The sequence below is a fragment of the Pan paniscus genome, chromosome 4 (assembly GCF_029289425.2).
Source record: "Pan paniscus chromosome 4, NHGRI_mPanPan1-v2.0_pri, whole genome shotgun sequence".
Lineage (NCBI taxonomy): Eukaryota > Metazoa > Chordata > Mammalia > Primates > Hominidae > Pan > Pan paniscus.
Window position 1 is genome coordinate 114,769,784 of NC_073253.2, and position 17,301 is coordinate 114,787,084.

The 17,301-nt window shown below is 35.0% G+C and overlaps 1 protein-coding gene across 5 annotated transcripts in view; it reads left to right on the forward strand.

Moving 5' to 3' along the window:
• Positions 1-17,301, forward strand: part of HSD17B4 (hydroxysteroid 17-beta dehydrogenase 4) — an 87,465-nt gene that overhangs the window by 40,464 nt on the left and 29,700 nt on the right. For all 5 annotated transcript variants that reach the window (XM_003826707.5, XM_003826709.6, XM_003826708.7 and 2 more), the window contains 6 exons: positions 1,323-1,347; positions 3,117-3,245; positions 5,824-5,927; positions 8,594-8,830; positions 11,281-11,332; positions 16,076-16,147. In XM_003826707.5, coding sequence (XP_003826755.2) covers positions 1,323-1,347; positions 3,117-3,245; positions 5,824-5,927; positions 8,594-8,830; positions 11,281-11,332; positions 16,076-16,147 — 619 coding nt within the window. The remainder of the gene's footprint in view (positions 1-1,322; positions 1,348-3,116; positions 3,246-5,823; positions 5,928-8,593; positions 8,831-11,280; positions 11,333-16,075; positions 16,148-17,301) is intronic.

Below are 17,301 nucleotides of genomic sequence, written 5' to 3' on the forward strand. Positions count from 1 at the left end.
CTCCTGACCTCAAATAATCTGCCCGCCTTGGCCTCCCAAAGTCCTGGGATTACAGGCGTGAGCTACCGCACCTGGCCTAGATAGGTGTTTTATACACCCAAACACACAGACAATTAGGATAATGCTGCAGATGAAGTTTTGTTATGTTGCTGTTTTCTTTTACTATATTGTGAACATTTTTAGTGAGGAACATTTAGCATGCATGATTGATAAACTATACTATGAGCTGTGCATAATATCCTGACTTAAACCTTGAAAGTAAATTGCCACTTTTTGAAGTTCTGATAGATATCTAGAGTGGCAGATACAAATATTTTTTGGCTCAGCTGGAGCAATTGTTTTTAGCACCTGAGAGGAACTTGTAGCTTATTACTTCGCTTCCAAAATACAGTAAAAAGTGGTAGTTATTTTGCCTGTTATCAAAACCACTGCTGATTTGTCTAGTGTAACTTTATCAAGGCTGACTGGTTGTATCATAAAAGGTGTAGCCATATTAATATAGAGGCAAAGGATGATGAAAAGCCACACCCTTGAACTTAGAGCCACTAAGATGTCTGCTGATACATTTCTTCTATCATATGCATATGAAATTTTTGTGGTAAGTTTGGGTACACTGTAGTTGTGGTGTTTGAAGTGACAAACAGATTTTCTTTACATCAGACTCATCAGACTTTTTTTTTTTTTTTTTTTTACGATTTTTCTTGAATGACCTCTAGAAAAAATTATAGAAGTGAAAAATTTATCTTTCTGGGTAGCAGTTATTATTTGGTCATTTGTCTTATCTCTGCATAAAGATGTTTCATTAAAATGAGTATATGTAGTTCACTAAGTCAAATACTCTTTTTATTTGGCTTTGGTTTTCTTTGTAATTCAGTAGGTCCTTCAAGAGGGACATTTATTTGGATCTCATGATATGCTAGGCAGTGTACTATTTATATTGTTTGCTTCATGGTAACCACATGAAATATGTACTGTCATTTTTATTTTACATTTGAGGAAACTTGGATTTAGGCAGATCACAGTATTTGGCCAGGGTAGTCAGTAGACAAATTTGTGTCAAGCCTTGGTCTCTGACATCAGATTCATTCTTTTCTATTACATGCATTTCTACTTCATTGTACTGTTTTATGTTTGTGCTCCGATAACATGAACAGTGCAAAGTCATGGGGGCCAGTGGACTCTTACGGAGCTGTATTGTTTTCATCTCCTGTTGCCTTGAATTCTAATACTGCTAGTAAAGGAGCTGACTTTTTTCTAATTAAAACAATTGTATTAGTGATTTCACATTAGATGGTATAATGTTTTCCCCCTCTTTTTGGTAGGTTGGAGCAGGATGGATTGGAAAATGTAAGTCTCTCTCAGTTTTTGGTTTGTATAGATTATTTCCTTATCTTTAAACCTACATATCCAGTTGAGATGGGTAAGATTTTTGTCAAATGCCTAACCATTGGATATAGTGCTTGCATATTCAAACTTAAACATTGCTATAGCAACAGGTATTTTTAAACATTGTGATTATCCTATAGGTCTGTGGCCCTTTCAAGACCCTATCTATTCTTCCTGTAGGTAGTCCTTATTCAGGACTTGTCCTGTTTTATTCAGAACTGGCTATTCCTTCAGACAGCATATATTGATAATCATCCTCCCATGTCTTTGACTTCCCACATGCTCGTTCTTGCTGTTTCAGCAGAGAAGTGAGTGGGAGGGAGAGCTGTTTTGGAAAAAGATGGGTTGAGCCTATTCTAGAGCAGCAGGCAAGTTCTCCAATTTTCCCATGTAATTATTTTCTTCCATGAAGCAGGAGACGTCAAGGGGAGTGAGGAATCACATTGGACAACTTACTGGGACAGAAATTGCAGCTGATCTATGGGAATTATTCCACTTTAGCCTAATAGTTATTTTAAATAGTAAAATTATTTTAAATAGTTATTTTAAATAACTATTTAAATTAAATATTTTAAAGTTATTTTAAATAACTATTTAAATTAAATATTTTAAATAGTTATTTTAAATAACTATTTAAATTAAATATTTTAAATACTTAAATAGTAAATTTACTTGGCTTCAACCCTCTCCTACCCCATCTCTCAAACCTTGTGAACTCCAAATTTGAGAATTGCTTTATGGCATTAAAAAAATTGTGAAAATTTCTGTGTCTCAGCTTATATTTAGTTGGCTATGGGTATCAAAATTAATCCAATTAACTGAATCAGTTAAAAGGTTGCTATCTCTGGAGGGCATTGCTGTCGTAGTATAATATTTTTAGAATTAATGGTCATTTTCTCTAATTGTTAAAGTGGCTTATATTCTTGAAGCATTTTTGAGTGTCTTATTGCATTCATTTAAAAAAGGAACATAAGGTTTTGCAGTAAAAGCTATATCTGGCACTTTATCAATAGGAAAGCTCTAGACACAGGCATTTCTGTCATTCCCAAAGACAAATCTTCAGTTTAACAATCATCAATGTCTGACTATTATGTTTAAATAAGGTTATTAGTAGTTATTTATACCTCTGGTTTTTAAAAAGAAAACAATGTTAAAAATTCTCGTTATGCAGCAGTAATGGTTTTTATGAATCTGTGCATTCTAACTGACTTCTTGTGGAAATAGAGGTAGAGCAAAGAGAAGGTAAGGGAGAATTATTTGGGGCCACCTGTTACACTAAATTTTTGTTAACTGAAGTCTTTGACCTATTATTTACTATTAGTCTTCAATTTGCTAACTCAGCGAAGCTCTATTCAGTTATCTTCATTTTATAAACAAGAAGAATGAAGTATATTACTTTGGGGATCTGTGGTCATGAAGTCAGTCTTTTGATGTGATTATTATATAATTAAACTTTTTCACATACAGCATAACATTCTACCTTTAGTACTGTCTGGCATAGTCAGAGGAGAAATTTTTCCCTTCAGCTTCAAATGTTTCTCTAAATTGACCTTATCCTAGTGGGTTTGTTGGGAAAAATTCATTTTAAGGCTTATGGTAAAACTCTTTAGGAGTTAGAATCCCTTTTTTTCTGAATTTCCTTTCTCTTTAAAAATGAAAGGGTTCTTATGCATCTTACTTTCTGTCTCTCAACTATGTGCTCAGTATGTTAGTTTTGTTTCTATAACCAGTACGCTGGGAGCGGACTCTTGGAGCTATTGTAAGACAAAAGAATCACCCAATGACTCCTGAGGCAGTCAAGGCTAACTGGAAGAAGATCTGTGACTTTGAGAATGCCAGCAAGCCTCAGAGTATCCAAGGTAAAGAGAGTCCCCGTCACTTAGCCCTGGTTGGGGAATCAGAGGCAGCAAGCATTTTCTTCTCTTATGGAGTTATCTTCTATGTTAACTGTAGTGTTAAGACACTTGAATCGTCTATAGCATATTTTCTGCTCTAGTAGGTATTAGAATTCTTTACATTTAAGATATTTATGTTATTCTCACTGTCAGTTTTTCAGCTTTATTATAATCCTGTTTTTTGGGTTTATGTGTGATTGGGGGATGGATGGCATAAGATGTTTACTCATTTGTGCTGAATGCACTTACATCCTCACTGATGGTTGGTTTCAAAGTCTTCCATTACCTACCTATATGCTCCCAATCTTACCATATTTTTCCCTTTCTTTCTTTCTTTCTTTCTTCCTTTCTTTCTTTCTTTCTTTCTTTCTTTCTTCTTTCTTTCTTTCTCAAAAAGATTATTTAAGCCTTTTTATTATTTAGGCTTAGCTCTTTTCTGTTTAGTGCATAAATGTGGCTTTGTTTTAGCACTTTGTCTTTGCTACTGTTTCTTTGCTTTTCTAACATAGTTCTTCTACCTTTGATCTCCTCTGCTAATCTTAATGCTTCTTTAGAAAAACTCAAGCCCCAGATGTTCAACAAAACCTGCCCAGATATTCTAGGGTATATTGATCTTTCTGTTAGCTGAGCTCCTACCACTTGAGCATCTAATTTTAACTGTTCTCCACTTCTTTTGTTTCATGAATGTATGGTTTCTTAATTGGCTGGTAAGTTCCTTTGAGGCAGAGACTGTATCTTGTTTGTACTTCTTGTATATATTTGGTGTTAGCATAGTGCTGAACTCATAGAAGGGACTTAATAATTGCTTATTAACTTGAATTATTTAATCTCCTGTTACATACCACAGAAATAGATAACCAAATAAAAGTCAGATTATTTTTTTCTAGTATAACTCACATATACATGTAATATATGAAATTTGAAGTATTTTTCTGAAAAGATCATGAGTCAGGGTCATTTTGTAGAAAAACTTTTTTTTTTCTCATAGTAATGTAATATGTAAAGTTTGATAGAAGAATATATTTGAAAAATGACTATTCGGTTTTTTTTTTTCTCCTTAATGATACTTTCCTATCTACTGGAATACTCACTGAAATTTTCATTATGCTTATTCTCAATCAGATGATAACATGATTGTTATGTAATAAATGGTTAACATTTTTGTATTTTATATTTAGACATTTGAGAAATTTATTCTATGAATAACAGTCACTTATCCATGAAAACAAATGAAAGAAAAGTATAGGAAAAGCTTTCCTCTGATATTTATCTCAAAAAGTATTTCTGCCTCAAAAGTGTTAAACTTATTAAAAAGCTATCTAATTGAATTATTATAACTAATTATAAGTGAAAAGATACCTCTATTTGAAGCACAATTTTTAAAAAATGATCTTTTCGATAAGAATTGACTTTCCAGAGCATCTATTCTACTGTTTTTATTTTACAGATGATGGAACCTGTTTAGGTTCCTAAACTAGCCAGTGTTTGGGCCAAGAAGTAATTCAAGTTGTCTATTTCTGGAAAGAGGTGGCTTTCAACTAAATAGCCTTCCCTCTAGATAGCAGTATGAATGGGATGGTAGGGAGAAGATTAATAGGCAAGAAACCTCTCTGCTGGTGTCATCAGGAATGGCAGATATCTCTGGTCTTCTCAGACTCTGTAATTTGGTTATTTATTTATTTTTTTTTAAGACAGAGTCTTGTTCTGTCTCCCAGACTGGAGTACGGTGGCATGATCTCAGCTCACTACAACCTCTGCCCCTTGGGTTCAAGCGATTCTCCCACCTCAGCCTCCCAAGTAGCTGGGATTACAGGTGTGTGCCCCCACGCCTGGCTAATTTTTGTATTTTTACAAAAATTAAAAATTTTTGGTTATGGTTTTGTCTGAGTTCAGAAGGAAGCCCATGTCTCTAAGGTTTGTGAGAAAGGTCCCAGGGCCTTCAGAATATCTTATGGATATGTGGATGCCCCATGAGCCTCCTTTATTAACCTTTTAGACCCGCAGAAGAGCAGCTTTTGATCCCTGTCTGGAGTCATTGGTTATGATGATGATTTTCTCTGGAAGAATTTTTGGTACTATCTTCAGAGCTATTACTTGTACAAAGAACTGGGAGTAGGGGTGAGGAGGTAATCTTGGCATTCTTTCATCCTGGGAAGAATGGAAATCAGTTGAGAGGAGGAATCAGTGATGTCTCCATCAGACAAGTTGCATGTCTATAGACAAGTATTTCCCTTTAAAGGTTGTAAAATAGCTTAAAGACATTGGAAAGCCCAGTGCCGCCTTAGAATCAGATAACCAGGGAAGGATATGCTAGACAATGTCTTGTATTTCATTGAAGATGTCCATTTATTTTTGGCCTATTTCAGTCTTTCACAATTTTTTCCTTCAATAGCCTGACATACATTCAGTTCATGAGTGGCAATGGAGGCTCTGTAGCAGGTTTGCTGAACGTTATAGGAATAATTATGTAGCATATTGTAGCTTTTCTTAGTTACATCTTTAACAAAGCTTTATTTTTTTTGTTTTTCATTTTTCATTTTAGAATCAACTGGCAGTATAATTGAAGTTCTGAGTAAAATAGATTCAGAAGGAGGAGTTTCAGCAAATCATACTAGTCGTGCAACGTCTACAGCAACATCAGGATTTGTAAGTGGGAAAAAAGCCTAAAGCGTTTGCCTTCTCTGGAGACTTTCCCTCCCTTCTTCCCTCCCTGCTTTCTTCCTCCCCTACTTCTTTCTCTTTTCTTTTGGATGCAGTTACTTTCTTTCAGTCTCTAATAATGGAGAGAAGCAGTGGCAGAGATAATTTAAAATAGAGGATTTATTCAGGAATCGTTTATGATTGACTTTATAACATACAGCCTGATTTCAACATACAGAGTATTCAGGACAGTTGAGCCACATGAAGAGATGGCTCAGGATGAATTCTAACACTGTCCAGAGTACTTTATTTGTCGTTTTAGTTTCTCCTTTTCCCTCTCTTAGATTTCTCTGGACTGTACCCTGCATTTCTTTTCCCTAATGGGAAAGGAGATCAGAGCGATTGGGTATCAGTTTCCAAGGTTTTGCCTAGTAGCCTAGTGGGGCTTGGAAAATGGAGGTAACCCACTCAGCTTCTTCTCCTGGTTGGAAACAGAGCTGCTGAAAGCTTATCATGAACTTTTTAGAGGGATACACCTTACTTGCATATAATTTTTGGTAGGCTCCACTGGTGGGTGTGATGAATCAGGTTAGCTGCCTGAGTGGTGCTTCAGCCAACCTCATTTTTACCCCCTGCAATGCTGTTTGGAAATTGACTCAGGGGGGTACTGAATGGAAGAGGAAAAAAGGGAGTAGTACCTCAACTGTTGATAAAATGAATTGTGGCTAAACTGGTATCTAGTCCAGATATCTATGCCTGCCTGGACTGTCTGTCTTCCATATACAGTTCTCATTCTACCCGTTCATAGTTCTTTATCTCTTTAAGGATAGCTTGAAATTGACTTTAAGTAGATTTGAGTTGTGTGGGAATTTGTATTTGGGAGGGGAGACTGTGACACCATGACTTCTGGAGGTTGTATGCTCCCAGGTTCTTTGTTGTGTTTTTTACCCCTTTACCTAATGCCCACAAGGCTTTAAACCTATATGTTGAAAGTGAAGTGCCTATAATCAGCAAAATTTTGTTTGAAATGTAAATAATTTTGAAACTTTTTTCACATACAAAAAAATTATTTTCTAAGCTATTTATTGCTAAATGAGTGATGATAAAACTGTATAAAATATGTACTAAATATTGATAGAATTTGAACATAAGCTCAGATATTAAACTTTTGCTTTTTCTTTTTCAGTACCGTTAGATTTCTGTATCTAACTGTATGACAAGTATCATTTTTTTTCTTGACCATCAATAATCCTACTTTAGTAACATTTTCTGACTCTTTAGAAAAGGATATCTAGTTTAGTGCTCTTTTGGGTCCGTTTCTTTTAAGGGAAGCATCGATATTGTATTTTAGAACTATTTCAACATGGCTGCAAGTAAAATGCTTCCCATTGAGTCAGAAATTCGAGAAAAATTGTGATAGCTCATGTGAAATTTGCCTATTTACTGTTCCTGTTTGTATTCTTTCTTAAAAAAACTGTACTGGATAAATAGGAAGAAGTAAATCATATGCCATATTAGATTCTGTTGTTTTGTAACCTATGGTAGGCATTGTGATAAAGAAAATTAAAATTCTAATTTTAAGCCTGAGAATGTGGTCAGTATAGAAATGTGATTTTTCCTCAAAATAAGGGTTGGCAAACCTTTTTGATGAAGGGCCATATAGTAAATATTTTAGGCTTTGTGGGCTACATAGTGCTTCTATTCTAGTACATATTCTTTCTCTTTTTCTTAATTTTAATCAACCTGTATAAACCATTTTAGCTCTTAGTCCTTGTTTGCCAAGTTCTACTTTAGAATAAAAATGATTGAAAAATTGGACATTATTCTTTTATATGTACTTCACTTATTAGCTATGCATATTATCACTAAGTAGAAAAAGACAACATCCAGTTAGACAAAGGATATTCCTGGGAAGGAAATTCAAGTTAAATTTTATTTTACTTAACATTATGAGGGACTGGGCGCAGTGGCTCATGCCTGTAATCCCAGCACTTTGGGAGGCCGAGGTGGGTGGATCACGAGGTCAGGAGTTCCAGACCATCCTGGCCAACATGGTGAAACCCTGTCTCTACTGAAAATATTAAAAAAATTTAGCCAGGCGTGGTGGCACGGGCCTGTAGTCCCAGCTACTTGGGAAGCTGAGGCAGGAGAATTGCATGAACCTGAGAGGCAGAGGTTGCAGTGAGCCAAGATCATGCCACTGCACTCCAGCTTGGGCGAGAGAGCGAGACTCCATCTCAAAACACGCAGAAACCATTATGAGGCAATCAAATTTACATCCATTAAGCAGCGTTTTACTCATCTGTTTACAGTGAACTTTATACATTAGATCGTACAAGCAATTTACTATCCTTAATAACAAATTCATTATTTTTTGGATTTTTGGGTAGCTAATAGTTGCTGAATTAGAGACAGGAAAGTTGAGTATGAGGCATACTGTCTGTTAGCAAGAAGCAAGCAATAAAAAACTTCTTAACTGTAAATGAAGTCCTTTTCTACACATTACCTAATTAGTTTCTATTAAAAAATAAAATATAATTGCAATAATTATGCTCCATCAAATTCACTAACATTCTAGTCACATCTATTCAAAAACAAAACTAGGTATGTAAGAAGTTAATAGTTTTGAAAAGTTATCAATGAAATAAATTACTTTTTAAAACTGTTCTTAGACTGGAGCTATTGGCCAGAAACTCCCTCCATTTTCTTATGCTTATACGGAACTGGAAGCTATTATGTATGCCCTTGGAGTGGGAGCATCAATCAAGGATCCAAAAGATTTGAAATTTATTTATGAAGGAAGTTCTGATTTCTCCTGTTTGCCCACCTTCGGAGTTATCATAGGTCAGAAATCTATGATGGGTGGAGGATTAGCAGAAATTCCTGGACTTTCAATCAACTTTGCAAAGGTATGCCTAATAAGAAACCTTTATTTTGCTTTTCTGTTTCTGTAAATATTATTCATTAATGTCATATCTTATATATATGTGTGTGTAGTGTGTGTATATATATTTATATAATTATTTATAGTGGTTAGTTTAGCATATCTTTTGATTTTTCTTTTTAAGAATAAAAGAGGGGAGAGTTAGTTCAAAATGCCAGCAAAAAGAAGAAAATAACAAGTATGTGTAGTCTCATAACCCTGGCATAATGTTATTCTCTCTCTGCCATTTACTTGATTCTTGACCAAGGGTAAATAACATCTCTAGGCTTCAGTTTCCTTATCTATAAAATGGATATGATAATCCTCACCTCATGACATTGGTGAAGAAGCAAGCCAGGGAGGAGTATTTAAAGCAAATGGCACATACTTGGCTTGTTTTTGGAACAGAGTGAGCAAGGGGGCAATGGTAGAAGGTCATGGAGTAATTGTAAAGATTTCAGCGTATACTTTGATGAACATGTGAAGCCATTTGTTGATCTGAGCTGAGTAGTGACATGATCTGGCTATGTTCACAGACTGGTACAAGCTTGTTGCTTTTGGAGAATAGGTTATAAGGGAGTCAAGCATGAAAGCAGAGAAACCACTTAAGAGTCTATTATAGTAATCCAAGTAAAAGTGCTGCATATGAGGGTTAGAAAAGAGGAGTCAAGGATGAAGATGTTTGTTCTGGATAATTGGGATATATATATATATATAGAGAGAGAGAGATGGGTGCATATATATACATTGTATATAGTTATACATTGTATATAGTTATACATTACACATATCTATATGTAATGTATAATTATGTATAGTGTATTTAATATGTATAGTAGTTACATATGGCATTATGTATAATTTATACATACACATTTATTTTAAGGTGGGGCTGATCAGGAGTTGGTTTTAAATATGTTTGAGGTGTCTGTTACACATTTAAGTGGAAATATAAGATGGACAGTTGAATATATGAGTCTAGAGTTCAGGGAGGGGTCTAACTGGGTCCTTAGCATTTACGTGATGTTTAAATACTGGAGATTAGATGAAGTCACCTAATGTGTGAGAGTAAGTAGAGAAGAGGCCTGAGTTTAGAGGCCCTGAAATGTTGAGAGGGTAAAGAGATACAGAGGAACTAGCAAAAAGAGACTGCACAGGAATGGTTGGTGAGGTATGAGGAGTATCATGAGAATAGGGTATTTGAGAACCCAAATGAATGAAGTGTGTCAAGAAGGAGGAGTGAACAGTTCTTTGAGACAGGGTATATTTTATTTCTTGGAGTAAGATTCAGGTTATGAGCCTGGTAATAATTTTTGAATCATGGGGCTATGAGCTGGTATCTGTAACTTTGACTGATTGGAGAACTTATTTACTGGTGGATCAGTTAGCCCATTGCTGCTCTGAGTTGATGGCCACTTATTTTATTAGAGTGTTTCATGAAGTTGGGAGGAAGACAAGAAATATGTGCTGGGCAGTTTGCTGTTTCATTCACACTCCCATGGTTAGTTACTATATACTTTGAACAATGTAAATGCAAAAAATTAAAACAAATGTTTCAAAATTCCCCCGAACTATTGGAAATCGTAAATGGTGTTCATGCATCTTGGAACTTGAATCCTAGTCTTCTTAACCTTGACTTTTTCAAGCCGTATGACACAGTAAAGCTGACCTTCATTTGTCTTCTCATCAACCACCTCCCCTTCTTCTTCTTCCTTTTTTTTTTTTTAAATCCTTTTGGGTTCTGAGGAAGACTGGTAAACTGGCCCTCTGCAGTGAAAGTGGGATCATTTGAGTGTATGCTTCAGGTTTTGGTTTTCCTGTCCCGTTGTTTTCCTATATACCTTGGTGCATTCTTTGTTTGATACATTGAGATTAAGTGGCTATTAAGTTACACAGTGTCCTTAGTATTTACTCTTTGTAGATAATTTACAAAGTATTATAAGAAAGGGATATTCACATTGACAGTGCTTTCATTTTGAACATGGTTGTAAGGTTTTTCTTTGTGTTTTAGTTGTGTCATTTGTATTTGGTATATGTGACCTGAAATTACTAGCACTGGCCCATTTGTTCATTCTTATTCAATGAATATTTATTGGATGCCCAGTATGTTCCGGGCACTGTTATAAGTTCTGGGAATACAGCCTAGTTTATTGTCTCTTGGCAAATAATATGTAATTAACAGTCAACAAGGCTTTATGAACGCCAAGAAAGAACACAAATATATCTTCTCTGCTCCAGAAGAGCTGACTGTCTTGAGATTGGGGGATTGATTATTTTTCAATCACATGATTAAGAAGGAGCCAAACAGAGATAGATAACTTGGGGAGAAATGTGAGCCTGTGGATGGTAAAATGTCACTTGCGAGTAACAGTATCCATAGGCAGAACCTGTGGAGCAAGAAAGTTTGCTAATAAAATTTTGTTTACCCTAACATAGGTTCTTCATGGAGAGCAGTACTTAGAGTTATATAAACCACTTCCCAGAGCAGGTGAGTTATTGATATACTAATTCCATAATACCATACTTTTATTTCCGGATTAACCTTTTAAACAACATCAGTGTGTTAAACTGGTGTAGAGTGACCTAATGAAACATATCACAAATTGTTATGCACATGTGAGCCATTAGAGTAGACTGATGTTAACTAGTATCTGTTTTGGTCACCTTAAGCTTTGTCCTTTAATAGTCTTAAAAATTTATTTCATAATTTATCTCTGTTGATGTATGTGTTATTAACAACTGAAAGGAACGTTCGTGTGTGTGCTCTAAACTTAGTGATTGCATATAATCTGTTATGGTTCTTATGATTATTGTTCTTTTCTCAGGTATTTATCTTTATACTGATTTTCATAAAGCAAACAATGTTAAAAGATACAGAATTTCTTGTAATTCATTTTTTTCTTTTTTTTTGGAGAAAATAAAAACAAGTCTGCTTTAATAATCATTTTTACTTTTCTCAAAAATATCTTACTTGTTTAGTAAATCTCTTTTAATTTTTTTCACTATAATTGGATATATTTATTTCTCTACTTTGATGTTTGAATGTTGTCTAATTATATACTGGTCACATAAGGTGGTAGAATACAAAAAGGAATGTTTTGTTAATATTTGTCATTTCATGTTATACAATGTAGAGGTCGGCAAGTAGCTAGAATCCTACTTGAATATTTTTCTTAAACCTTTTTATTTGTCTAAAAAATGTATGAGATTTTTATTGCTTGAAGCTGAATAGCTTTATTTCAGTGTAAGTATTATAGCATATGTTTTCAAAACAGCTCTTTTTATGTGAAACAGTACACTTTGTGGTGATTGTGCATTGATCATATATCTGCTGGATACCCAGTATTTGCAAGGCACAGTATTAGGTAGTAGGTAATTTTCTAACCTGTCTGTATATCAAAATCACCCGAGTTATTACATTATATTATCTGTTAATTTAAGTAAAATGTAGATTCTCAATCCCAACCTTGGAAATTGTGTGTGTGTGTGTGTGTGTGTGTGTGTGTGTGTGTATGTGTGCATGTATGTATGTGGTGGGGTGGTGGTGTTGGTGACAGTGGCTAGGAAGCTCCTTACATGTTTCATATGTACCCAGCCCTATGGGTCCACTTGGAAACCATTGTTATAAGGGAAGTAGAAATGTGCAAGATAGGTTTCTGCCGTTAGGGATTTTAAAATACGAAAAGAGAGGTTAGATATATACTCCAGAGTGATGATAACTGAACAGTGATGTGAATAGGAAGGTGTAGAGAATAACTTTTTCATTTTTTTTTACTTCCTTAGCCTCAAGTTATATTTCTCATGAATTATTTTTTCTCAGTACAGCCTGTGCATTTTCTTTGAGCAGTTTTAAAATTTACTGTGTAGTAAATGTGAATGTTCAAAATATGAGATATTTGTGGTTGGGAACCTTTTAAACTGCAGAAAACCAAGGTCACTACTACTGTTTATAATCTACTACTGTTTATAAAACACACCAATTGATGAGACACAAAGTGTCAAGCATCAGGAGACTGATAACAACATCTCTTAATGGCTCATTTGTTGGCTATAGTGGTAGTGTCATAGGCTGACTTACCCTCATCATGTTAAAAATAACCACTAGAAGGAGTGAAGGAAACCTCGCAGCAGTACTTTCTTTTCTGTCTGTTTTTTTTTTTTTGGTTTTATATAAACTTTATTATTTTAAAAAAGAATTTTAACTTTTATTTTAGATTCAGGAGGTACCTGTGCAGATTTATTATGTGGGTGTATTGTGTGATGCTAAACTTTGGGATATGAATGATCCCATCACTCAGGTAGTGAGCATAGTACCCAATAGGTAGTTTTTCAGTTCTTGCTCTCCCTACTCTAGTAGTCCCCATTGTCTGTTGTTCCCATCTTTATGTCCACGTGTACCCAGAGTTCAGCTCCCACTTATAAGTGAAAACACACAGTATTTGGTTTTTTGTTCCTGCATTAATTCACTTAGGATAATGACGTCCAACTGTATCCGTGTTGCTGCGGAGCACATGATTTTGTTCTTTTTCATGGCTGTGTAGTATTCCATGGTATATATGTACCACATTTTCTTTATCCATTTCACCATTGATGGGCACCTAGATTGATTCCATGTCTTTGCTATTGTGAATAGTGCTGCAGTGAGCATATGAGTGCATATGTCTTTTTGGTGGAATGATTTCTTTTCCTTTGGGTATATATCCAGTAATGAGATTGCTGGGTCAAATGGTAGTTCTGTTTTAAGTTCTTTGAGAAATCTCCAGACTGCTTTTCATGGTAGCTGTACTAATTTACATTCCCTCCAACAGTGTATAAATGTTCTGTTTTATCTGCAGCCTCACCAGCATCTGTTATTTTTTTGACTTTTTAGTAATAGCCATTCTGACTGATGTGACATGGTATCTCATTGTGGTTTTGATTTGCATTTCTCTGATGATTAGTGTTATGAAGCATTTTTTTTATGTTTGTTGGCCACTTGTGTGCCTTCTTTTGAGAAGTGTCTGTTATGTCCTTTGCCCATTTCTTAATGGGATTATTTGTTTTTTGCTTGTTGAACTACGTTCCTCATAGATTCTAGACATTAGACCTCTATTGGATACATAGTGTGAGAATATTTTCTCCCATTCTTTAGGTTGTCTGTTTACTCTGTTCATAGTTTAATTAGGTCCTACTTGTTAATCTTTGTTTTGATCGTAATTGCTTTTGAGGACTTAGCCATAAATTATTTCCTAAGGCTGATGTCCAGGATGGTATTTCCTATGTTTTATTCTAGAATTTTAATACTTTGAGGTCTTACATCTAAATATTTAATCCATCTTGAGTTAATTTTTGTATATGATGAAAGGTGGGAGTCTAGTTTCATTTTTCTGCATATGGCTAGCCAGTTATCTCAGCACCGTTTATTGAATAGGGAGTCCTTTCCCCATTCCCTATATTTGTCAACTTTGTCAAAGATCAGATGGTTGTAGGTGTGTGGGTTTACTTCTGGGTTCTCTGTTCTTTTCCATTGGTCTTTTCTTGTACCAGTGCCATGCTGTTTTGGTTACTGTAGTTTTATAGTATAGTTTCAAGTCAGTTAATATGATACTTCCAGCTTTGTTTTTTTTTTTTTTACTTAGGATTGCTTTGACTATTCTGGCTCTTTCTGGTACCATATGAGTTTTAGAATAGTTTTTTCTAATTCTGTAAAAAATGACATTGGTGGTTTCATAGGAACAGCATTGAATCTGCAGATTGCTTTGAGTAGTATGACCATTTTAACAATATTGATTCTTCCAACCCATGAGTATGGAATGTTTTTTCCATTTGTTTGTGTTACCTGTGATTTCTTTCAGCAGTGTTTTATAGTTCTCCTTGTAGAGACCTTACACCACCTTGATTAGATGTATTCCTAGATATTTTATTTTTTTGTGGCTATTGTAAATGAGATTGCATTCTTGATTTGGCTCTCAGCTTGAATATTGTTGGTGTATGGAAATGCTACTCTTTTTTGTTCATTGATTTTGTATCCTGAAACTTTTACTTGACTCATTATCAGTTCTAGGAGCCTTTTGGTAGATGGAGTCTTTAGTGTTCTCTAGGTATAGAATGATATCATTGGTGAAGAGAGATAATTTGACTTCTTTTCCTATTTGGATGTCTTAAAAATTTTTTTTTTTTTTATTGCCAGATTGCTCTGGGTAGGAGTTGCAGTATTGTGTTGAATAGGAGTAGAAATTTAAGAAAGAATGGGGTAAACAGTATTGGTTGTATGCTCAACAAATGTTTGTTGAATAACAGGGTCAAAAGAGACCAAGAGGAGTCCTTGACATTGCCAATGGTTATTTAAAAAAATCTAATGTATCAAATATTGATGTTTGAAATTTAGCGATTCGGGTATTCTGACTGCTTTTACTGTTGAATTATTTTTTCTAGTGAGTTCAGGAACATTATTATTATTTTTTATTATACTTTAAGTTCTGGGGTACGTGTGCACAATGTGCAGTTTTGTTACATAGGTATACACGTGCCATGGTGGTTTGCTGCACACATCAACCCATCACCTATATTAGGTATTTCTCCTAATGTTATCCCTCCCCTTGTCCCGCACACCTTGACAGGCCCTGGTGTGTGATGTTCCCCTCCCTGTGTCCATGTGTTCTCATTGTTCAACTCCCACTTATGAGTGAGAACGTGCGGTGTTTGATTTTCTGATCTTGTGATAATTTGCTGAGAATGATGGTTTCCAGCTTCATCCATGTCCCTGCAAAGGACATGAACTCATCCTTCTTTATGGCTGCATAGTATTCCATGGTGTATATGTGCCACATTTTCTTTATCCAGTCTATTATTGATGGACATTTGGGTTGGTTCCAAGTCTTTGCTATTGTGAATAGTGCCACAATAAATATATGAGTGCATGTGTCTTTGTAGTAGAATGATTTATAATCCTTTGGGTATATACCCAGTAATGGGATTGCTGGGTCAAATGGTATTTCTAGTTCTAGATCCTTGAGAAATCGCCACACTGTCTTCCACAGTGGTTGAACTAATTTGCACTCCCACCAACAGTGTAAAAGCGTTCTTATTTCTCCACATCCTCTGCAGCATCTGTTGTTCAGGAACATTATTTCAAACCATAGTTTTTTAGTTTTGCTGAGCTTACAGTGGAAATGCTATTAAATTCTTTCACATCTTATTATAGTAATCTTTGGTTTTTAAGACACTGTATTTCTTTTACTTTTCTTTCTAGGAAAATTAAAATGTGAAGCAGTTGTTGCTGATGTCCTAGATAAAGGATCCGGTGTAGTGATTATTATGGATGGTAATTTATTTACAATTCTTATAATAATATTGTTAGATTGATAGGCTTTGTGTATGACATAATACTTCACCATAGAAGTTGATTAATAAGTTAGTATTTGTCTTCCAATTTGTTAGAAAACAAGATAAGCATTTTTAAACTCTTTAAGAAAAATAAAGAAGGAGGGGGAGAAGCATTTATTTCTGGGCTTAGGCTGGGAAGGGTGAGGCATTTCATTGGATTTAAGACAACATAACCAAAGCACAAAGGTGATAAATGTGGCTTGTATTGATAATGTAGAGGAGAATTAAGCTTGCTGGAGTATGTTTTTGGCAGGAAGGAATATTAGATAGTCCTCACTTGACAATTAGGCTGTGTTTTAGGTATTCTTTAATGTGTTAGCTATTTGGAACTTGGAACATATTTGAACACTAAATTATTCTTATAAATGGTAGTTAGGCTCCTAGACTTGTGCTTTTATAAGTTTCTAGACTTGACCTTATGATGTGGTTTAAACACCACAGCCACATTTTATTTGCAGTAGGAAAAAAGATTGTAGTAGTTTAATAAATGTTGAAATACTAGTAATTAAACATAAGGTGAAGATATGATGCTTAAAATTTGTAAATTTTACGCTGGGCGCGGTGGCTCACGCCTGTAATCCTAGCACTTTGGGAGGCCGAGGCGGGCAGATCATGAGGTCAGGAGATCGAGATCATCCTGGCTAACACGGTGAAACCCCGTCTCTACTTAAAATACAAAAAAAAAGCCGGGCATGGTGGCGGGCGCCTGTAGTCCCGGCTACTTGGGAGGCTGAGGCAGGAGAATGGCGTGAACCCTGGAGGCAGAGCATGCAGTGAGCTGAGATTGTGCCACTGCACTCCAGCCTGGGTGACTGAGCAAGACTCTGTATCAAAAAAAAAAAAAAAAAATTTGTACATTTTATAAATTAAATTTTAAAAATTAAATTTAAATTTAAGTTTAAAATTTGTAAGTTTTAAAGTTTAAGAACAAAAAAGTAGATATTTGTTGTCAGTGATTTTGGAACCCAAGAACAGTATAAAGTTTGACATTATTTAATATTTGGAATATAAGTTTATCATTTTTGTTGTAAATACATAGGAGGTTATACTATATATGCTGTTTTGGAACTTGCTTTATTTTTGCTTAATAAT